Here is a 22,002-nt window from a genome sequence, read left to right on the forward strand (position 1 = left end):
TTCCAACTGGGGTCATCCCAGGCACACCTGGGTGAGCTGGTCACCCTGCCTGGTACTGAGTGCAGAGGACATGGCCCAGGGAGGACAGATGGCATGGCCTCAAGGAGCATAGAGCAGGGGTCAGGCTGCAGAGTGGTGGGGAGGGCAGTAGGGGCTGTCTCCACCGAGATGTTTGGTTGTTTGAGCGGAGGCCCGGGGGCGCAAAGGCCCTGGGGCAGCACCATGCCCAGTGAGTTGGAGGAACAGTTAGGAGGCCTGTGTGGACGGAGCAGAGTGAGGGAGGGGGAGGGGGAGGGCAGGCTGTGCAGGGCCTTGTGGACTTGGGCTTTTGAGAGGAGCCACGTGCATGGGGGGGAGCCCACTCTGGCTGTCGGGAGGACATGGGGGACCCCTTGGGAAGGCCAAGCTCTGCATGGACTTCAGTATCTTTTTGGGGTCTTGGGATGGGGGCCGTGTCCCCCCACGTTTCTGGGGTCCAAGACAGAAGGGTCTCTCTTCTCCAGATTCCATCAGGGTGACCAGTGGGCTCTGGCTGGAGGAGGAGGGGGTTTAAAGGGTGGTTTGTACTCCCCCCACCCCCCCTGCAAAAGGAAGGGCATCGTGCTGCTGACCCCACTGCCCCACGCTGGCCTTCCTCTCCGCCTGAGGAAGTGGCCTCAGGGCTGGCCAGAGTCCTCCCTGAAGTGTGGAAATCCCCACAGGCCACCCTGCCTCCCCATTCCCAAAACAGCCCTGGGGAGCAGGGGGTGCTGCTGCTCCCCTGCCTCAGGCAGAGGGTCAGGCCCCGGCAGGCTTCCTGGAGGTGGTGGCACAGTTCCTCCCTCATCTTCCCCCAGCTTCTCCCCTGCTCTCTTCTGTTGTCCAGTGTCCACTTGGGGCCAGTAGCCCCCAAGGAAGGGGCCCCTCCAGGACACCCCATGCCTGGCCCAGCCTGAGTGGGATCCCTGTGAATTTTGCAGGTTGATTTTGTGTGGTTTCTGCAGCCGTAGCCCACTCAAGGGCCCTACCTTGGCCACTTCAGGTGGGGAGGGTCTGGCCTTGTCCCACCGCACACCGGGCTGAGTTTTCTTCTTCCCCACGAGGGTTGTGTGGTTAGTCCAGCCCAGGAGGTCTCCAGTTCTGGACACACAGCTGGGGACCCCTTTCCCCAATTCAGTTGAGCAGTTAGTGCTGTCTGGGGCGGGGGAGGGGGTACGGGACCCGGAGCCCTAAGACCTGGGCTTAGGGGTTCCCTCCTTGCTGCCACTTCAGGCACAAGGCAGGCCGTGTCACCTGACACAGGTGGTGTGACTGCAAGCTTCAGTTTCCTAGTCTGTAAAATGGGAGTGTCCCCATCGGCAGAGGGTTCAGCGAGTCCTTGGGCGTGAAAGTGCCTTAAAATGAGGCGTGGGGCCCATCTCGGTGTCTGCCTTGAGGGTGTGCAGGGGGTCGCAGCTCCAGACCCGGGAGCCACAGGAACGGAGACTGGTCCCTTTGGGGGGCTCTCCCAGCTCTGAGCTCATTTCCCTACTCCCTCGTTGGTGGAGTTGGAGACTCCAGGAGAAGGTGGGGGGGTGGAAAGGTTGGTGGTCCAACAGCGGGATAGGGCTTGGGAAGTCACCCCCTTTCTGAGCCTTGGCTTTTTTCACCCGTGAGATGGGTCGCCGCCCTCCGGACGGGCAGTGTCGCTTTAAGGGGACAAGAGTTTCCGAATGCTAGCGGGTCGCGCCAGCCACACTCTCCCCTTCGCCCTCCGTGAGTGTCGTGGCCTAGTGTGTCTCTACTTAAAACTCCTTTGAGTCAACTTGCTTCGTTTAGATTCACTTCAAAAGGGCACTTCGTGTTAGAAGAGGAGCAGCCCAGGCTAGCGGGGACGGGTCTCTGAAGGTCTCGGGAAGAGGAGCTGAGCATGTGGGGTGTGCGGGCTGCTTGCGCCATCTCTGTTTAAAGATTCTGTTTTAAAGACTTGGTGTCAGGGAGGCACCGAGGCCAGAGGATTTCTCCTCGTCATCTAGAGCAGAAGACTGCAGAACGGGGATAATTTTTCCACTCCCTCCCTTTTGGGAAACCCCAAGGCACAGATCTCTCAGTGGCAGCACGTCCTCTGCCACAACCTATAGGGTCTGAGGCCCCACGAGATATGGGGAAATGGCCTGCTGACACCGGAGGAGACATCTTCCCTGTTTTCCTGTCTCGCAGCTTTCCTGGTCTGTGTGACTCTAAAGGTAACGTGCCCTTGGGTACAAACCTAATAGGTAGGCAAGGCGACATCTACCCTGGCTCAGCACAGGTGTGCGGTTACGGCCTCAGAGTAAGTTCCGGGCTAGAACTGCCAGCCGTGGACGTGCGTCCACGGTAAGAATGTCCCTCTGGTATCCCAGTTCTGGCTCTTTCCAACCTCCTCCAAATGTGCCGTTTCAATGGGCATTTACACGTTAATCACGGGCGATTATCTTTCCAAAATCAGATTGGCCAGGTGAGTTATTTTTTGATGAATTTCCGATCACTACCCCCTTTTTTTTCTTGGATTTAGTGAACTTTTTGCTTTGAAATAGTGATATATTCACAGGAAGTTGCCAACAAATGTGCGGGGCGGCCCCGCACACCCCTCCCCAGCTGTCAGTCCTGCAAATTCCTCACATGACACCAAATCGGGAAGCTGACCTTGGTATGATCTACAAGAGTTTATTTGGGTATTGTACTTTATTCACAAGATCTGCGTGCACACATTTGTTTGCGTGTAGTTCTGCTTGGTTTTATCCCGTGTTTGTTTGCGTGTAGTTCTGCTTGGTTTTATCCCGTGTGTAGTGCCATGAAGCCACCACCATGGTCTGTTCAGAACTGTTCTATCGCCCCATGACCTCCCACTTGCTGCCACTCACCACCCACCACCCCTCACCCTGGCGACCCCTGATTTACTCTTTTCCATCTTCCCAACTTTGTCGTGTCGAGAATGTTACATACATGGAATCATACAGCATGGAACCTTCTGAGATTGGCTTTTTCTACTGAGCACAGTTCCTTGGCTACATCAATAGTTTGTTCCTTTTTATTGCTGGCTGGTGAACTTTTTAACAACAGCAACACTTATCAATGACAACTTATGTCGACAATTGTTGAGTGCTGTATGCCAGGCACTGAGCCTGGATTGTTTATTCTGAGTCCTCAGTCCTCACAGGTTGGTGAAATAAGTGCGATTGTCATTCCCATTTTACTTACGATGAAGCTGAAATTCAGAGTTTATTAACCATCTCAGTTAGCCACCCAGTGTTGTCTCCCTATAGTGTCTTGTACTCCTGCACTATGCTGCACTTACTGATTTGTAAGAGCTTTTTATAGAGGAAGGATGTTAGTCTTGTGATCTGCAGCCTTTTCCCTAAGTTTTCATCTATAACCGTTGTTGATGGAGACTTTTTTTTTTTTTTTTTTTGGCGGTACGCGGGCCTCTCACTGCCGTGGCCTCTCCCGCTGCGGAGCACAGGCTCCGGACGCTGGGCTCACGGGCCCAGCCGCTCCGCGGCATGTGGGATCTTCCCGGACCGGGGCACGAACCTGTGTCCCCTGCATCGGCAGGCGGACTCTCAACCACTGCGCCACCAGGGAAGCCCTGATGGAGACTTTTAATTTGTCTCAGTGCTTTACAGGTTTCAGTTTTTTGTTGTCAAGTCTTCTATGTTGTTCTAGCTTTGGTGCCATTTCTGCAAAATCCTTGAGAATTAGATGACATAGTCCATTCTGCATTGCAGATGTGACAGTCATGAATGTGCCTGTTCCTCATTCCATCAAGTTGAGGAATATATGGGAAAAGATGCTGGAGGGCAGAAAAGCATGCCTTTGCAGTTCTTGGCAGAGCAAAAAAGTGAAAAATAAGTGGGAGGTAGAGAACCTCAACAGTGAAGTGATCAAGGTTGAGCTTCTGCAGCAGTTCCTGGCCAAGGGCATACATCCAGCTCACCTGTGGGACTGCTCAGAACACACACCCCTGGGCTCTAGACCCAGAGACACTGATAAAAAGCCTGGGATGGGGCCTGTAAGAGCTTCCAGGCAATTCTGAGGGGCACCTCCAGTTAGAAGCACTTACCTTTAAAGGCCATGCCTTGTAAAAGAGATCATACCGTTCTTATAAAAATTGATCACATACTGTGCACAAAAAAACCCTGTAACATAAAAAAAGTGACCAAAGTATAAACCATATTCTTTGAGAACAATGTGGTAAAACTGGAAATGAAAGACCAAAAAATGTAGGAATAAGTAAAAAGCTTAATGACTTGGAAATAACAAAATTCCTTTTTGTTTACCTTTGGGTTAAAGAGGAAATTAAAACAGGCTAGACAGAAATCAGCAATAATCTAAACACACTGAAACTACAAGGTGCAGCTAAATCTGTATTTAGGGAAGAATCATAGCCTTTGACAGTGTTCAGATACAATGAAAAGAAATGGAGTAAGCATTTAATTTAGGAAGTTCTAGGACGACGGTATAAACTCAAGAAAACCTTTCTTGGTGGTTCGAAATGCCTTAAAGCATTTCCTAAATTGCCATTTACCCATGAATTTTTGTCTCATCTTTTTACGCTCCTGTTACTTTAGTACTACCCGGTGTCAGTTACTGTGGCTTTTTAGAATTACTATTAAATTTTTCTTTTTTTCTTTTATTTATTTGGCTGCGCGGGGTCTTAGTTGCAGCGTGTGGGATCTTCATTGCCACATGTGGGATCTTTAGTTGTGGCATGCAGAATCTTCCGTTGTGGCATGTGGGGTCTTTAGTTGCAGCATGCAGAGTCTTTAGTTGTGGCATGTGGGGTCTTTAGTTGTGGCATGTGGGATATAGTCCCCTCACCAGGGATCAAACACCCCAGGCTCCCTGAATTGGGAGTGTGGAGTCTTAGCCACTGGACCACCAGGGAAGTCCCCTAGTTACTTTAGCTTTGTGGTGTTTTTATAGTCTTCAATTGTTATTTTTCAGGTCCCCCCTCCACCCCATATTCAGATATGCTGATTCTTTTTCATGATCTTTAGAATAACTGTTATGTCTCCTCCCACATCCCTCCAAAACAAACCTACCTGTTGGGATTTTGATGTTACGTTAACTTCATGGGTAAATTTCGGAAGAACTGTTTGTGTTTACAGTACTGCATTTTCATGTTGTAAGAACTTGGTGTCTTCTCCCTTAAGTTTTGACCCTTAATATTAAGTTTTTAAGATAAACTTTGAAAATGAAAGCATAAGGCACTTAGCCATTTTATAGTTTTCTTTCTTTCTTAATTTGCTCACATACTTTTGCAGTGAGGGTTGTTTCTAGGTGTTTTAGGATTTTCCATGCTGTGGTTTGGGGATCTTTTTTACCATATTTTCTACCTGGTTGCCTCCTGACATCCCCTGATTATTTGCATTCTTCCCTTGACTTGGTTTTCCAGGTAAATCATCCTCAGGCCTCTTCCATCCTGGTGTGGAGGCCATGTGCCTTTTCACATCAGCAAGTGTTTCTAGAACCACATTGGGTGTGTGCTGTTTGGCTTCTTGTCAGCAGGACCGGGCCTGATCCTGGCTGTCAATTCAAGATAGATCTCTCTGACTGTCTGTGTTTATCATGTTCAGGGCGTTTCCTTCTGGTCCTATGTTTCCATCCACACAAGTGATTGGCATCACTGTGGTGTGTTGGGTGTCTCAGGACAGCCCCTGGTTTCCTCCTTCCCCACGTCCTGACGCTGTTCATTAATGGTTTTTCTCACCCCGACGCTCCCTGAATTTTGGGTTTGGTCCATATCCTTGTTTAGCTGCCAGACCAGATCTGCCAGCATCCGTTTTGCATTTTGCCTGTGTTCCCATGTCGTGTGGCACTGAGGCTTCTTGTGGCTCCCTGCCATGTTTCTGCACCAGTTTCTCTGGTACAGTCTCCAGCAAGTGGGGGCCCCCCATTCTCTGGGCACTGGGGAGCAGACCGCCACCCTGTTTGCATGTGACACTTTCCCCAACTGCTTTATTTCTGCTGTGGCGATTGGCCTGTTGTGATTTTGTCCACTCCTCTTGTCAATTCTAGCATTTTGTTAGGGGGGAAAAAATATCATCCGTTTCAGGCACATTTAAAAATGGTTCATGTTGCATTCTTTTCTTTTTTTTTTTTTGCGGTACGCGGGCCTCTCACTGTCGTGGCCTCTCCCGTTGTGGAGCACAGGCTCTGGACGTGCAGGCTCAGCGGCCATGGCCCATGGGCCCAGCTGCTCCGTGGCATGTGGGATCCTCCCAGACCGGGGCATGAACCCGTGTCCCCTGCATTGGCAGGTGGACTCTCAACCACTGCACCACCAGGGAAGCCCTCGTGTCTGTATTATTGACTTTTTCCCCAAGGAATCTGCTTCATTGACGAATCGATGTGTATCAATTAACTGCTTTTCTCTTCACTACTTCTATTTAATTTAATTAATTTATATCCATTTTTTTGCTGTGCTGTGTGGCTTGTGGTATCCTAGTTCTCCAACCAGGGATCGAACCCGGGCCCTGGCATTGAAAGCGTGGAGTCCTAACCACTGGACCACCAGGGAATTCCCCACTAGTTCTGTTTTAATTCCTCCCGTTTTTTTAGTTTTTCTTTTCTTTTTTCTCTTTTGACTTTTGAATAGAAGGCCCTTTTGTTTATCACTGTTCTCTTGCTCAGTAATCATGTTGAGGGTTATAAATTTCCCTCCGAGGACCACATTGGCCATATCCCGTTGGTTTCAATAATGCGTATTTTCATTATTTTTTTTAATAGATTCTTGGTAATAATTTTTAAAACACGTTTCTCTTTGAGTCAGGTTCTTCAGAGATTTCCAATTTCCAGGTTGGCCGTGGAGTGTTTATTCCTCGATTGGCTAATTTCTAGGTCACCGATGCAAACGTCACCGTGGCTTGGGCTGTGCTGCTGTTGGGTAGATGCAGGGCGTTTCTACTCTCCTGAAATGGGGGCCGCGTTGATCCTTATTCCTGAGGGCTTGAGGGATACTTGGACACGGAGCTGTGAGGTCTTCATCTCCTGCCCATCACGTTTAGACTTCTAATTTGTTCAGTGTCAAGGACCCAGGGCGGTGGGATGTTCTCTGTGGGTCCAGCCCACTGTTGACAAAAACCCACCCTCTATTCCACGTGAGAGCTTGCGCCTTGAATTCAGACTTTTCTGTGAACGTGATGGCCCCTCCTTTTCACGTGCGTTGCTTGGTATATCTATGTGCATCGGATTGTTTTCCTGAGTCACTCGTTCCAGAACTGTTTTCTGTAGGTGCCGTGTTCTCAGCTTTCAAAAACATTGCGTCTGCATCTGTCTCATACTTTCCATGCTCTTGTATGTTTTCACGTCTGTATACTTCTTCCTTGCAGTTGTGCCTGGTGTCTTTTCTCGGGTTGGGTTTGGAAGGCTGTGCTGCTGGTGGTTCTGATGGTTTTAGGGAATGTGCTGAAGCCTCCCACGTCTGGCTCCTTCTGCCTCAGAACTGACGTCACATCTTGTCCTGCAGGAAAGGGTTCTTCCCCACCCCTCCTGTGTGGTATAAATACGTTGTCCTTATCGTGTTCATTCTGCCACTTACGAGGCTTCAGTCTCCTCACCTGGGAAGTGAGGTTGATGGCGGCCATTTAAGGGTTCAGTGGGATAAACCACAGGAAGTGCCTGGAGCAGCGCGGCACCTGCGGGCTCTGGTGCCTGTTCTTGGGATGGTGTCGAAATTCCACTTAGTTTAACTTAACGCATGGCCCAGATGGGCTCAGCCTCCCTGCACCATCACGTCCTCCAGACTCGCAGGGTCTGTGCTGGGACTCCCCCGCCTTGGGGATGTTCTCCAGGGAGGGGTGCGGCTCTGGATGTGCACCTGGCGCCTGCCTTTTGTGAGGGGCAGTGGGTTGGGGGTGGAATTCCCGGGCCCTCGCCTTCCTTATCTCAGCTCCAGCCCCGTGGGTTGTGTCATCGTGCGCACACAGCCTCCAGGGAGTGCGCGCGTGTTTTTCCGGGTTTTTCTCTAACTCCAGGTTTGGGTGTTTTTCCTGTTCCTCCCAGGATGCCGGCTTCGGTGTCTGGGCTCGTGTTAGGCCCTCGTGTCCGTGGTCTCAGAATCCCCCCTTCCCCGGTGTTTGGGGGCATCTCCAGAACCCACCCTTCTGTTTGATCACCTCTTCTGCATTGTCACTTCTGCCTTGCTGCCTCTGATGCTGCTTTTAAAATCTCTTGTGAATTGGCAGCAAAAACTTACTAGTTTTTCCTGCTTTCGCTCTTCCTCTCTCCCTGAAGCCTTATCTTCCTTCTATTTTACGGCACCCACAAGCTCTGTAGTTTCCTTGACGGCGCATGGTGGTGGTCTTAGATATGCTTCCGTTTCCTGGGATAAATCCTAAATCTGTGAATGTCCATCTTAAGTGTTCCACGTTTGTTTCGCCCTGGGCCTGTTTCTTGCAGGGAGGTCCCAGCTGGGATTCTGAGCTCATATTTGGCTGAGCGGTGGGGTGGGCGAGATCCTCCCATCCTCGCCGTTGGGTAGAGGGGTCCCCCTTGAGGCTGAAGCAGGATGGGGTCTTTCTGCTGTTGCTTTGGTCTCGAATCTGAAATTCACAGGAAGGAGGGGGCAGGGCAGTTTCTGCAGCTGGGGGACCCCGTTCCTCTGAATTACCACGCATCTGTGGGCCACCCACCTGAGGACCAGCTCTGCCCATTGGGGAAGCCTCTGGGGTTGGGGGGTTGCTGCTCCGGGGGTTCAGGAGAGGTTGGGTTGGAGCCAAGCCCTGGTTTGGGGGACCATCTGCTCTTGGAAATAGTGGGCTGTGCCCTCCACTCACTTCCTCTCCAGCCTCAGGTCCGCTTGCTTGGGCGCAGCTCCAGGTCCCCTGTCTCCCCACCCCCAGTTTCAGGGGCAGGAACAGCAAGGGCTGTGAGCCGCTCCGGCACTTTCCTCCAGCCACTTGGAACCTGCTCCCTCTGGCGGGAGCTCCCTGGCGCCCTGGAATTCCTACCAACTTTTGAAACTCTGAAGGCCAGAAACAAGCGTAGCAGCTTGTGAACACGGAGGGGCAAATGAAAAAGGGGGCGCATATAAGCGATGAGAGGGTCTGGGTTTAGGGCACATCGTGCATCTCCCCGCAGCTTTCCTTCAAGTCTGAAGTGATGTAAGAGTGCAGAAGTTGCCCCAAACATCACAGGAAGAGAGGCGAGGACCCCACTGGCCCGTGCAGGGAGGCCCCGGCCCACTTGAGGAAGGACTTTCTCCTGACTCACACCTGTGTTGGTCTTGCCCCTCGTGAGACCCCATGTGCTGGTGAACAGGCCAACATCCCGTTTCTTGGGGATTTTAATTCTAAGGGGAAAAAGCCAGAGGGGGAGCTGATAGTGGCAGGAAGGAAACACTAACGTGAGGACAGGCAGACGGCTGCCCTTAAGGGCTGTTAATTTTTTCTCAGATGTGATCATGGTGCACGGTGGTTATTTTTATTGTTGTTGCTACTTTAGTCTTTACTTGGGGGGGCCACACGTCCAGCACAGCAGCCGCTTAGCCACACAGGGTCATCTAATCGTGCGTTAATTAACATCTCGTCGAGTGGGGAGGTCTTTCCGCCAGTCCCGTAGCAGCTGCTTGTGACTGCAGGAGGATGGCACCGCAGGAGGATGGCACCGCAGGAGGACATTGTGATTGGTTAGATAGTTATCAGAGCAATGAAGAAGCCAAAAACAGATATTTGTCGAGGTTTTTGGGGGGCCAACCCTGTTCAGGCAACGCTGGGGACAGGGGGCCAGCGAGGCGACCTCCCTGACAGGGGATGAAGGATTAGCAGGTGTGGGGACTGCTGGGGCAGAGCTTGGGTCAGGGTTGGGGATCTGCTCAATTGTTGGGCAGGGAGGAGTGAGCTGGGGGCGAAGGGCGGTGAGGGAGGGGTCTGGTCTTTACCCTGAGAGCAGTGGGGAGCCATGGGAGAGGCTAGGAGGAGGGAGGAGAGGCAGGTTTGGCTTCCGGAAGCTCCATCAGGCTGCTCGGGGTGGAGTGTGGGCAGGGGTGGGGGGGACACTGCTGTACGGATGGGGCTTGACCCAGGGGACACAGGGCCGAGCCAGGCTCTGATCCGAGGCCACGGGTGGGGGGCAGTGGGGTGAGGGAAGGGGAGGGGACGGCTCCCGGGATTTAGCCCGGGCACCCGGGGGAGGGGGTGCTGACAGAGCTGGGGCTGCAGGACGAAGCCCCTGACGACCGTGGCTATGCGACAGGTTTGTGGTGGGGATGGAGCAGGGCCATGCCTAGGCCCTGTGACTACGTCTTCCCCACACTCCAGGTACCGAAGTCTGCTAGTCTGGCTACTTTCTACGGAGGGACTGGCTCCTGGAATCTTCTCCGTGCCTGAGTCAGCAGACCTTCCCTGTAAAGGGCCAGACAGTTTGTATCGCAGCTGATCTCTGCGTTGTAACCAGCACCGCCGTATACAGGGAACAAACGTCCGTGGCCATGCGCCAATAAAACTTTACTGACAAAAGCAGGCAAGGGCAAGACTTGGTCCAGTCACAGTTGGCACACCTGCCCTGGAGGAATCAGTCGGGACGGAGGCCACTCCGAGGGGCCCCCCCCCCCATGTCATCCAGCCAAGGGGGCGTCCGGCTGGGGCCCGGGCTGGGCGGGTCCAGCTGTGCCACACTGGTCATCCTGGCGGCAGCAGTTCTGTCACCTGGGGTGACTTGGGATCAGATCTGAAACTCGGAGGGGCGGTCGGCGCCCCTGGGCACACCCAGCCCTCTGCTCGATTGATCGATCTCCCACCTCTTCCTGGGGGCAGGGCCCAGTCTGAGCAGAGAGGTGACCTTTCCGGGGGCTGCCCTGCCACCACTTCACCTCCAGCACTTTAAAAAGAAAAAATTATACTGCATCAGCAACGTCTTATTCTATTAGTACATTTTAATTAGAACGTGAACAAGAGATGTTACGAATATTCATGATCGGTTATTTAAAATGCATAATTAACCAGCGGGGGGTTAATATCTATTAATGGCAGCGGTGGGGGAGGGCCCCTCCCTCGTTCTGTCGTCTGGTCTCCAGCATCTGGGAGGCTGGGGCTGGGTTGGGGGGTTTTACCAGAAAGGGCAGAGCAGGGCCTGGGTTCTTCTGCCCGAAGCTTGTGGGGCCCAAGTTGGAGGGGTCCCTGGGTGTCGGGCCCAGGAGCGCCCATCACCCTGCCAGCCCTCGGGGGGTGGGAAGGCCTTGCTTTGGCCTTGGACCTGGCCTCCTGCTCTTGCTCAAGGGTCCTGGCGACTCTGGGGCCCGTGGTGGATGCCCTGGGGGTGGGGGACCCAGAGTGGAACGAGCTCGTGGGTGGGCACCGGAGAGCGAGGGGATGACAAGTAAGTGGCCGTGGAGGGAAACTGGGGCTCGGGTGCTGGCCCTTCGCCCAGGGTCACCCCCCCTTCACCAGTTGCTCTCGTCGTCAGAGCCCAAGTGGGGACTCAGGACCTTGGGATGCAGACATCCCAAACCTGGTGCCAAATGTTAGATGGATTTGTGGAGACCATGGGAGCTCTTTCTGACCCCCTGCCCGCCAAGGCGGCCTCCAGCTCCTCATTGTAATCACATTGGAAATTTTTGATTAGGAAACAGAATCTAACCGAGGTATATGAATATTTATCAGACTGGGAGATTAATATGCATATTATGCAAATCAGACAGCAATTAAACACCAACTCTCCAGGGGAATGATTAACTCAAAAGGCACCAAAAGAGAAGGATGCAATTTGAAAGAAGTTTCTGGTACAGATGCGCAGAGGAGGGCAGGGTGAAGGATTCTGGCTGGGGTGTTCGGGATGTCCACCACGTGGGGTCGGGGGTGGGGTGGGGCACATCCCCTGGCACAGATGGCAGGGCTGGGCACGGGGTTGACTCAGACTTGTACGTGGATACCCCCAGCCCTGCAAAGTAGGGCGTGTTTGTGACCCCATCTGAAGAGGAGGGAAACTGAGGCACAGCTGGGAGGGGCCCGGGGACTGCTCCCGTTCTGCTTGTCCAGGCCCTGAGCCCCGTGGCCCCTGATGCACGGTGTTGGAGCCCACCCGCCCAGGAAGGGTGCAGGCCTGTGTGCCTGCCTGCTGGGAAGATCCGGGTCCTGGGCTGGGCCCCTGGGCAAGTGTTCAGGGAGATAAGGGCCCTGCCCTGCCCACCCTCCATCCAAGGTCCTTGTCCCCACGGTGGCTAACCCTGCCACACCTGGGCCTCAGGGCCCCGCCTATCTTATGGGATTGGATTTCTCCTTCCCTGCCCGCCAGCCTGGCGGGTAGTTGGGTAGTCGGGTAGTCGATAGTTGGCGGCAGCTGTTGCTTCAACAAAGGGTCGGCCCCGCCTCTTGAATTGGCAGAGATGGGAAGGGGGAGGCTCCCACTCTGGAGATGAGAGATCCTCCCTCATCCCCATTCCCTGACGCCTTCATGAGCCTGGGCCAGAGGGAGGGACTTGGGCCTGGAGAGGGAAGCCCAGAGTGCGAGTGAGGGCTCCGTCCAGGGTGGGCTGGGGGCTGGACGGGAGGGTAGAAGTGTGCCAGCAGCAATGGCAAGTTCGCCAGCAGCTGGTGGTGGAATTGTTTCTTGGGCCGTGGACCCGGAGGTCTGCTTAGTGCCGGCGTGTCCGGGGTGCTTGCCGCTGGCAGTGGTGTCACCATGGGTAGTGCTAGGGTGGGTGCATCTGGACGGGCTTCAGCACCAGGCTGGGTCAGGAGGGGCCTGGAAAGCTTCCCAGGTCGAGTGAGGGCTCCCCGAGGCAATGCGGCTGGTGTGGAGCGGCCGGCTGGTGTGGAGCGGCCGGGGGCCGGGCCCCTAACCCTGCCTTCCTGACCTGCAGGTCTCGAGGACCGGCCCAGTTCGGGCTCGTGGGGCGCCGGCGAGCAGAACAGTTCCTCCTTCGACCCCAGCCGGGTGAGGAGCCCGTGGAGGCCTGAGACCCTGGGGTGGGGGTGGGGGTGGGTGGGTGTGAGGAGAACCCTGGCCTGGCCTGCAGGGGCTCTGTGGCGCGCGGTTGCATCCTGAGCCGGAGGTGTCCCCGAGCCTCCCTCATCCCTGCCCGTGCCCCCCACAGACCTACAGTGATGGCGCCCACTTCAGTGAGTCCCACAGCACCCTCACTTCATCCACATTCCTGGGACCTGGGCTCGGAGGTGAGTGTCCACGTGGTCCCTGCCCCCACCCCCGTGCCCACTCGGTCCTTGAGCACCGGGGCTTCCGGGATGGCCACCCAGAGCAGAGGACACAGGTGGGGACCAGCCAGGTGCCTGCCGGGAAGTGGACTCCGGATTCCCGACAACCTGGGGAGGCCGAGTCTGAGGCCGGCCCCCTCTCCTGCTCTCCCCAGAGCACTGGCATCCTGACCGTGAGAATCAGGATCGGGACCTGGACGAGGGTCCCCTCTCTAGCCCCAGTTTCCCGACCTGCAGGGATGGGGATTCTCACAGAGCTTTCTGTGTAGCCAGTGGTAAGGACTCACCTGGCTCCCCAGGGCCCGAAGGCCCACCCCCATCTTGCAGATGAGCAGACTGAGGCTCAGCGAGAAGGGACCCAGCCTCTGGGACCCTCAGGCCCTGGTTGGATGTCTGAGCACTGGCCCTGCTGAGCCTGGGCCCTCCCTGTTCAGAGGGAGTGTCGGGGTGACTGCAAAGCTGGCATCTCGGGGGGTTGAAAGGGGCCAGGGGGTGGGTCAGCTCCCACCTCAGGGCCTGGGCTGCGCACTCCTGGTGCTCCTGAGACACGAGGTCCTTTGCACATGATAGCCGGGTGAGGTAGGCTCCTTTGGTGCCATCCCCAGCGGTTCCCAGGCCGAGGTGCATGGCGGCGGGGTTGGTGGCTGCTGGGGGAGGTGGGTGAAGTCTGGTTGCCAGGCCCAGCCAACCAGTGGGGCAGCCAAGGCCGGAGGGCCTGGGGTCCAGCCCTTGTGGGCTGGCGCATGGAAGGAGCCGGATGGGCGAGCGTGGCCTGGGCGCAGTCCCAGGCGGGGAGGGGGAGCACTGTGTCGGCGGGAGTCTGTGTGCATCTCCCAGACCGGGAGGTGAGGGCTGGCCGGGTGGCCTCTGCACCTGCTGCGACACCGCTTCCCCCTGCTGTTCCTTCCTCCGCTTCTTCCTGGCACAGGCGGTTGCCACGGCCGGGCCTGGTCAGCAGGGCCCCGAGACCAGCTGTGTCACACACCCACCACATGCCCCAGTGGCTGAGGAGCTCAGAGAGTGCAGCAGGGAGCCCAGGCCAGGCCCAGGGAGACAGTGGGGAGGTGGGTGCAGTTTCGGCCTCCCTGGGCCCTGGTTTTCTTGCCTGTGGACTGGGGCTGGTGATAGCCATGGTGGGGCAGCAGGCGGTGAGTGCCAGGCCCAGGGGGCGAAGGTCACTCTGTTCCCGTGCGGCCCCCAACCTGGTCCAGCTCCTCGATGAGACCTGGTGGTTCTGCTCTTGGTGTCTGTCCTCCTTCTCCCTCTCATACCCTGATGCCCGGGCCCGGTGCATGGCTTGGGTACCTGCTGTATACCCACAGGGCTCGTGGTCCTCGCAGGTCCCCTCCCAGAACCTCTGCTTTCTCTCCTTGCCTCCCTCAGCCTTCCTTTCAGGATGCCCCTGCTTGGTGCCTGCTGTACGCAGGGTCAAACCACAGCAGCCCCACCCTGCAGTGGGGAGCCCAGAGCCCTGGTTGGGCCGGCCAGCTTTGCTTCCCACGGCCACCCTGGGAAGGGAGGGAGGAGTGCACCCTCTGGACTGGGGGCGAGTCCCCTCTGGCCTCCAGGCTGTGGTTTGTTCATCCCTAAATGGGCCCTGTGTCGCCTACCCTGAGCTTGAGCTGGTGGGCGTGGCCTGTGGGGCATCTGCTGTGTTGGTAGGAGCGTGGTTCTTCTCCCTGCCCCCTAAATGGCATTTGCTCCAAGAGTCCACTTGAAATTGTCCTTTTAAAATCAAGGGGAGAGGGAATTCCCTGGTGGTCCAGTGGTTAGGACTCGGCACTTTCACGGCCGAGGGCACAGGTTTGATCCCTGGTCGAGGAACTGAGGTCCCACAAGCTGCGCAGCATGACCAAAAAATAAGTAAAAATATTCAAGAAATAAATGGATAAAGGGGAGAATTCCCGCCCCCCGCACCCAGTTTGAGAATAAACCAAATTAGTCAAGCATTCTGATTCCTTGCTTACGGTAAGGCTGGTTAAGGTCCACCCTCAGTCAGGATAGGTGCCCAGCTGAAGCCAGAAACAAACTGAAATTGTTCAGGTACTGATGGGTCCAGGGACCTGCTTCAGGCCAGGCTGGATCCAGGTGTTTGTGTAGCTGCAGGAGTCTGTTCACACCAGCTGCTCTCTCGGGCAGGCTGTCCCCCCACAGCTCGGTCTTCCCCACCCACACAGAGGAAGGGCTCCTTCGCACTGAGTGGCTTGAATCAGCGTCCCCAGGGATGTCACATGCTTGTTCGTGAGCTGACCCTGTCCAGGAGCCCAGGGCCTGGGTGCTGAAACTTGCAAGATACCAGGGACCTCGACCTGTCCCCTGGGAACCCAGCACCCTGGGGAGTTGACACCTCATGACCTTGAACAGAGGAAACCAAAGCTTGAGAAGGGCGGGGGTGGGGAGCTAAGTCGGTGCTGTCCCGCTTTGGGGATGGGGCACGTGGGGGCCCTGGCGGGTTTGCAGAATCCTCTGCGGGTCATCCGGGGATAGCGTCTGGCTGGAACCCCACTTGTCCCTCGGCCCCTTGCCACTTGATGGGGAGACCAGTGTCCCACCACGGTTTTCAGTGTTGTGCACTTGTGGAGCGCCTGCTGTATGCGGGCATGTGCCGGCCTCTGGGTCAGCTCTGGGTGATCCTCCTTCCTTTTCCCCAGGCAAGGGCGGCGAGCGGGGCGCATACACCCCCTTTGGGAGAGACGCAGGGGTCGGCAGCCTGACTCAGGTGAGGCTGCGTCTGCAGGGTGGGCAGGGGAGGGCGTGGGTCCCATCAGCCCCCAGCGGCCCTTGGAGCCTGGAGAGCCCCTGTCTCCAGACTAGGGGGCAGCGCAGGTGGTTAGGGACGGGGGGTATCCAGTGGGGGCCACAGTCACCTCTTGATTTTTCACCCCAACTTGTATTCCCTAGTTTTAATTTGAAACAAATTCGTCCCAATTGTCTCCTGATCTGTGAAGGCTTAGCCAAGTGCTGGTCACTCTCCAGCAGACGCTGAAACAGGCCCAGGCCCTGGGCCAGGCTGGGTGGGTTGTTGATGGGGAAAGGGGAGGCTGGGGTCCAGCCTGTGGGGCCCTGTGCACAGCTGAAGGGGTTCCAGGAGACACCTGCCCGCCCACCGGCCCCCAAGTGGCAGGGAAACCGAGGCCAGCCAGGCAGACGAGGCCTGACCCTTGCCCATGCCCCCAGCCTTGTGGTCCAGCCTTGGCACAGTCCCCGGCCTGGGCGAGATTGTCACCCGTGGCCACCCCACTGGGATGCTGACGGGCCAGTTGCCTGGCACAGTGGTCCCTTGTGGCCTCCTGTCCTGGTCTCTGCCTGGGTCTCTCTCCCGCCCCACGCCCGAGGGCTTTATTCCCTGCCCCTGCCTGCAGTTCTGGAACCTCAGGGTGCAGCTAGGCCCTGCTGCAGGCAGTGCCGCCTGTGTGCACACTGGGCCTCAGCCAGGTCACAGCCACTGAGTGCCTGTGGGGCCCCAGGTCGTCGGCCAGGGGCAGAACTTGCATGGCCCCATCTGTCCCCATGATGCCCCTGAGCCGTGGAATGTCTGACATGCTCATTTCACAGACAGGAAAGCCGAGGCTTTCCACTGCACCTCGAACCCCACTCACTGTTGCTTTCCTGGGAAGAGAGTCTATTTCAAACTTATGTCTGCGAGATTAAACCGTTTACCTTAAAAAAAAGGTGGGGGGGTATACGTACAAAGTACGTAGATTCCCTTGACACCTGAAGCATAGTTGTGCCCGTTTAGTGCCCAGACAGCGATACATCTTCAGGCTTGAAGGTGTTTCTCTCCCCGTCTTTTTCCTTCATGAAAATGAATCGGTAGGTCTTAGATAAGAGAAACGCCACCGGTGTCAGCAGGGAGGAACCTACGCCCCCAGGTCACTGTCACCCCAGGACCCTGCAATTGGCCTGGGCCCTCACTCTTGCCTTTGTTGTTTTAAACCAGAATGGCCTGGGGGCTGGGCAGGGGACCAGCTGCTAACCCTCCCCCTCCCTCAGGCCAGCTTCCTGCCCAGCGAGCTGGCCCTCAGCAGCCCAGGGCCGCTGTCCCCCTCAGGCATCAAAGGCGGGCCCCACTATTACTCCTACTCTGGTCACCCTCGGCGGAGAGCGGCGGATGGCAGCCTGGGTGAGTGGGGTGGTGGCGGGGCAGTGGGGACGGCGGTCCCCGTGGGTCCTGGCGGTCGTGTCCTGTGAGGTTGGGCAGCGCTGAATTGGCGCGGCGAGGGTCCCACAGTCCTTGGTTGCTTCCCCGGCCATACACACCCTGCGCACCTTGCGGTTCTATCGAAAGACGCTTCGTTTAGCGAGGTTGCTTTGATTCAGTGATGCTAAAGTCACCCACCCAGAAGTACACAGGTGCCAACGCGGGCCCACAGTGAGCGGGACCGGGACCGGGACCCCGGCTTCCCGTCTGGGCCGCACTGGAGCCAGAAGGTCAGCGGCATCTGGCCACCATGGAGGCGCCCAAGCCAGGGTTGGGGCTTAGCAGTTTCGGCGAGGGGGGGAGCTTGCAGGTCTGGGACTCGGCGACCGGGCGGCTGCCAGGAGCTGGGGCTCACGGAGCAGGCACCGGCTCCCATGTCCATGAACCCTGCGACCCGGCTCCCGGCACACACCCGCCCTCTGAGTTCGCCACATGGGCCCGAGGCTGGTTTAAGTCATTCTCTTAGTAGGGGAGCTTGGGGGTCTCTTCTCCGAGCTGCAGGGTGGGGCTGTCTCCCACCCCCTAATGACAGGAGTGTCCAAGCGGGAAGGGCCCCCTGCACCCCTCCCAGTGGTGAGGGCGGGAGCCTGGCCGGGGGTGCTCACTCCTCTTGTCCCAACAGACACGCAGCCCAAGAAAGTCCGGAAGGTGCCTCCGGGTCTCCCGTCCTCGGTGAGTTGTGGGACAAACGGGCCCCACAGGCCGAGCGCCTCTCGTGACCCCCTCCCGAGGGTGGGCTGGTCCTGCGTGGGGTCTGACGAAAGCCCCATGGGCTCAGCTGGACTTCTTCCCTGAGGCCCCAGCCCTGAGGTAGCCAGGAAGTCCTTCCTTGGGTCTAGCCTGGGTCCCTCCTGCTTTAAGAGAAGGTGGTTTCCTCTGGCCGAGGCACCTCAGAACGGGCGTGAACGGGGTCCTGGAAGTGGGAGCAGGCAGGCCTCCTGGCGGCCAGTTAGAGGGTTTCCCGCCCCGTCCGCCCTGCTTGGGGCTGCCCTCTGTCCTCACCCCGATGCCTGGTGGCTGGCGGGCTGCCAGGCCCAACAGATAGTGCCGAGCCGTCAGCGGCTCCCAGCACCGTGCTCCCGAGACTTAATCACGTTGGGAAAAAAGGCAATTTGCTGGCCTCCCCGGCTCGGCCACCACCCTCTCTGCTTGCCTTCTGTGCTGAGCCCTGGAGGCTGATCTGGCCCGTACCAGGCCGCAGGCCCAGAGGCTGTTTTAAGACTCAGCTCGTGATGTCACATCCTGGAACGTCAGAGCTGAGAGGCCCCTGAGCCCACTTTGTCCCACCATCTCTCGGCACTTGCACCCCGCTTTCTGCTCCAGTGCCGGGGCAGACGTGGCCAGTTGACCCCCCAGCACTTTCCTGCAGTGCCCAGCTGATCAGGGTCGGCGCCGATCCTTGAAAGCGTTTGCTGTCTCACTGCTCTGGGGCAGCTGGGGCAGAATATTCACCCGGGGCCCTGCCTCTGAGGCCCCCAGGTCTTGTGTGATCAGGGCTGGGGTTAAGGCAGGTTCCAGTGCTGGGGGTGGCACAGCTGGGCTCTGCTGGATCAATAGGAGTTTACTGGATTAAGGAGGGAAAAGGCAGTCTGGGCTGGGGGTCCAGTCTACAGAGGCCTCAGGCGTAAGGCTGGGACTGTGGGGAGGGCAGCAGGTGGGGGTGAAGGAGGAACAGCAGAGAGAGGTGGTAACATGAGCAAAGCCTCAGACGCGGGGCCGAGGTGCGGTTTTAGAGGGAAGGTTTGGAGAAGCACAGGGAAGTGGGCGGTGGGGTGGACAGTCCTCCAGGTGGAGGGGGAGACCAAGGAGGGGGAGCTGCGGGGCGGGGGCTGGCCGGTCCCCACCCGGCCCGGCCCCTCCTGCCTCACCATGCCCGCTGGCCCAGCACAGGTGTACCCACCCAGCTCAGGTGATGACTACAGCAGGGACACTGCCGCCTACCCACCCACCAAGACCTCCAGCGGCACCTACCCTGCTTCCTTCTACGTGGCAGGTACTTGAGGGCTCGCCTGGGTTGCCTGGGGTGGGGCCCGGGCTCCCTCTGCCCGCCCACCTCACCATTTCCCTTTCCGCAGACGGCAGCCTGCACCCCTCGGCCGAGCTATGGAGCTCCCCAGGCCAGGTGGGCTTCGGGCCCATGCTGGGTGGGGGCTCATCCCCCCTGCCCCTCCCGGCAGGTGGCGGCAGCTCCGTGGGCAGCAGTGGCAGCGGTGGGTTTGGCGGCCTGCACCAGCACGAGCGCATGGTAGGCCCCACGGGGTGGCCGTGGCCGGGGTGGGGGAGGTGTGTGGGCAGTGCTGCATCTGACCCCTCCTACCCTGTCCCCCGCACACAGGGCTACCAGCTGCACGGAGCAGAGGTGAATGGCGGGCTCCCGGCTGTGTCCACCTTTTCCTCGGCCCCCACGGGCGCCTACAGCAGTGTCTCCAGTCACACACCCCCCGTCAGCGGGGCCGACAGCCTCCTGGGTATGGCCCCCTCACCCCACACCCCCTGTGGGCTCAGGATCCAGCCCTGGGTATCATCATTAACCGCATCCCCCTCGCCTGGCTAGGGCTCCCTCAGATGTTTCAAAGTGGCTCCTCGATGCGTAGGTCCCACTGTTCATTTGGGGAAACTGAGGTGCAGCGAGGGGGCTGCTCACCCCGAGCCCCGCAGCCTGCCTGTCCCCAGAGCACTGTGGAAGCACGTGGCGAGGCGTCAGGAGACGCCCGACTGAGACCGGGGCTGCCCAGGGCCAGGCTGCGGCATCCGTGCAAGCAGCTGCATGCAGAAGGGAGCTCCCCGTCAGCCAGGGCGAGTAAGCCCGGCCCAGGTGCTGGGGCTGCTGCATCCCAGAGGCTGGGCCTCACCTCTCTCCACCCACAGGCTCCCGTGGAACCACGGCCGGCAGCTCTGGGGACGCCCTTGGGAAGGCGCTGGCCTCGGTGAGACTTGGCACGTGGTGGGTGGCTGGGTTGGTGACCCAGGAGGCTGACTCCTGACCAGCCACGTGGTGGCCCTTTCTCTCTCCCTGTCCCCGTCACAGATCTACTCCCCAGACCAGTCAAGCAATAACTTCTCATCCAGCCCCTCCACCCCCGTGGGCTCCCCACAGGGCCTGGCAGGTCTGTGCACCATGCTGGGGGAGGGGAATGGGTCTGCTGACTGTAGCCCCGGCTGGGTGGGGAGCTGGACAGACCACATGCCTCAGAGCTCACGTTCCCATGGCTGTCAAGGAGGGCTCCCTAGAGGATGGGGGGCTTCCAAGCCAATGCTCCTAGGTCACAGCAGAGGCAAAGGTCAGGAGGTGCGACACAGCAGGCCACGCGTTGTGAGCGTAAGGGGCACGTGGGATCCAGCGGGGGGGCCTGGGATGCCCAAGAGGCAGAACAGCCGGCCCGAGGCTCCCGCCTGGACTCCAGGGTGTGGGCATGTTGGCATTTATTCACCCCAAAAGCTGTTAGGCACCTACTGGATGCCTCATGTTCAGCTTTGCCAAGGGGGCCGGATCCCCTGTCCCTAAGAGGGTGCACCTGGGGCTCAGCCAGGGGCCGCGGAGAAGTGAGGGCCACGGTCTCCGGAGGGCGCACAGGCCTGCACGGTGCCTGTGGGGCGGGACTGGGAGGGGCCGCCTGCCCCGTGGGTTTTGCAGTTGGAGAAACTGAGGCTCAAAGTCGTGACCTGTCCACTGGGTTCACACCCCAGCCTGGCTGAGATTCAGACCAGGGGTCCTTAGACCGCCCTGTGGGCGTGGGAGCCCCTGTGTGGCCAGTCTGGGCATCACAGCCGCAGACTCCCAGCCCAGCCTTTCTCCTTCCCTGGGCCAGGCTGCGCAGACACCCCACCCTCACACTCCCCCGTCACTCACGTGCATCTGCCCCTTCCAGGGACGTCACAGTGGCCTCGAGCAGGAGCCCCTGGTGCCTTATCGCCCAGCTACGATGGGGGTCTCCACGGCCTGGTGAGTGTCCTGGGGGCCCGGGAGGGTGCACCCTCATGGGAGCGCGGGGAGCAGAGGTGCTCGTGAACACATAGGGACACCCGTTTGGGGTGGGGGGTGACTTCGCATGTCTGCCATGGCCACAAAGCCACATCCTGTAAGGTATCAGGTGTTGTGGAAACAGCAGAACGTGCGACAGGATAGGTGCCCCTTGACCAGGTTAAACTTCTCAGCTAATTTGTTGGGAATAGGGTCCAAAGCTGGTGGGTGGCCAAAGCTGTGGCTGTGGCCCATGGCCCATGTCCCACGACGGGCAGCTAGGCTGTTGGCAGCTGTATGGGGTCCCGGCAGCCCAGGCCCCTCACCCCTGTCCACCCCACAGCAGAGCAAGATGGAGGACCACCTGGACGAGGCCATCCACGTCCTCCGCAGCCATGCTGTGGGCACAGCGGGGGACGTGCACGGACTGCTGCCCGGCCACGGGGCGCTGGCCTCGGGCTTTGCTGGCGCTGTCATGCCACTGGGCGGGCGGCACGCTGGCCTGGTGAGTGCTGGGCGAGGGCAGGCTGGGGGGTCAGCCGGGGCTAGGCCAGCACTGATAACCCCCCTTGTCCACAGGTGGGCAGCAGCCACTCGGAGGACGGCCTCTCCAGCAGCGGCGGCCTCGTGCACAACCACGTGGCCCTCCCCGACCTCTCCCGGCCGCCTGACTCCTACAGCGGTAAGTC

At 58.1% G+C, this 22,002-nt stretch overlaps 1 protein-coding gene across 14 annotated transcripts in view; it reads left to right on the forward strand.

Moving 5' to 3' along the window:
* TCF3 (transcription factor 3) overlaps positions 1 to 22,002 on the forward strand; it is a 37,652-nt gene that overhangs the window by 6,295 nt on the left and 9,355 nt on the right. For 11 of the 14 annotated variants that reach the window (XM_082620371.1, XM_082620375.1, XM_082620376.1 and 8 more), the window contains exons 4-16: positions 12,800 to 12,873; positions 13,034 to 13,112; positions 15,803 to 15,870; positions 17,145 to 17,274; positions 17,975 to 18,024; positions 19,243 to 19,345; positions 19,428 to 19,597; positions 19,688 to 19,820; positions 20,221 to 20,279; positions 20,381 to 20,459; positions 21,222 to 21,295; positions 21,657 to 21,818; positions 21,893 to 21,995. In XM_082620371.1, the coding sequence (XP_082476497.1) occupies positions 12,800 to 12,873; positions 13,034 to 13,112; positions 15,803 to 15,870; positions 17,145 to 17,274; positions 17,975 to 18,024; positions 19,243 to 19,345; positions 19,428 to 19,597; positions 19,688 to 19,820; positions 20,221 to 20,279; positions 20,381 to 20,459; positions 21,222 to 21,295; positions 21,657 to 21,818; positions 21,893 to 21,995 (1,284 nt within the window). The remainder of the gene's footprint in view (positions 1 to 12,799; positions 12,874 to 13,033; positions 13,113 to 15,802; positions 15,871 to 17,144; positions 17,275 to 17,974; positions 18,025 to 19,242; positions 19,346 to 19,427; positions 19,598 to 19,687; positions 19,821 to 20,220; positions 20,280 to 20,380; positions 20,460 to 21,221; positions 21,296 to 21,656; positions 21,819 to 21,892; positions 21,996 to 22,002) is intronic. The other 3 variants (XM_082620372.1, XM_082620374.1, XM_082620380.1) reach the window with 2 other exon arrangements.

The sequence above is a fragment of the Mesoplodon mirus genome (genome assembly GCF_964341445.2).
Source record: "Mesoplodon mirus genome assembly, chromosome: 5".
In the NCBI taxonomy this organism is placed as follows: Eukaryota; Metazoa; Chordata; class Mammalia; order Artiodactyla; family Ziphiidae; genus Mesoplodon; species Mesoplodon mirus.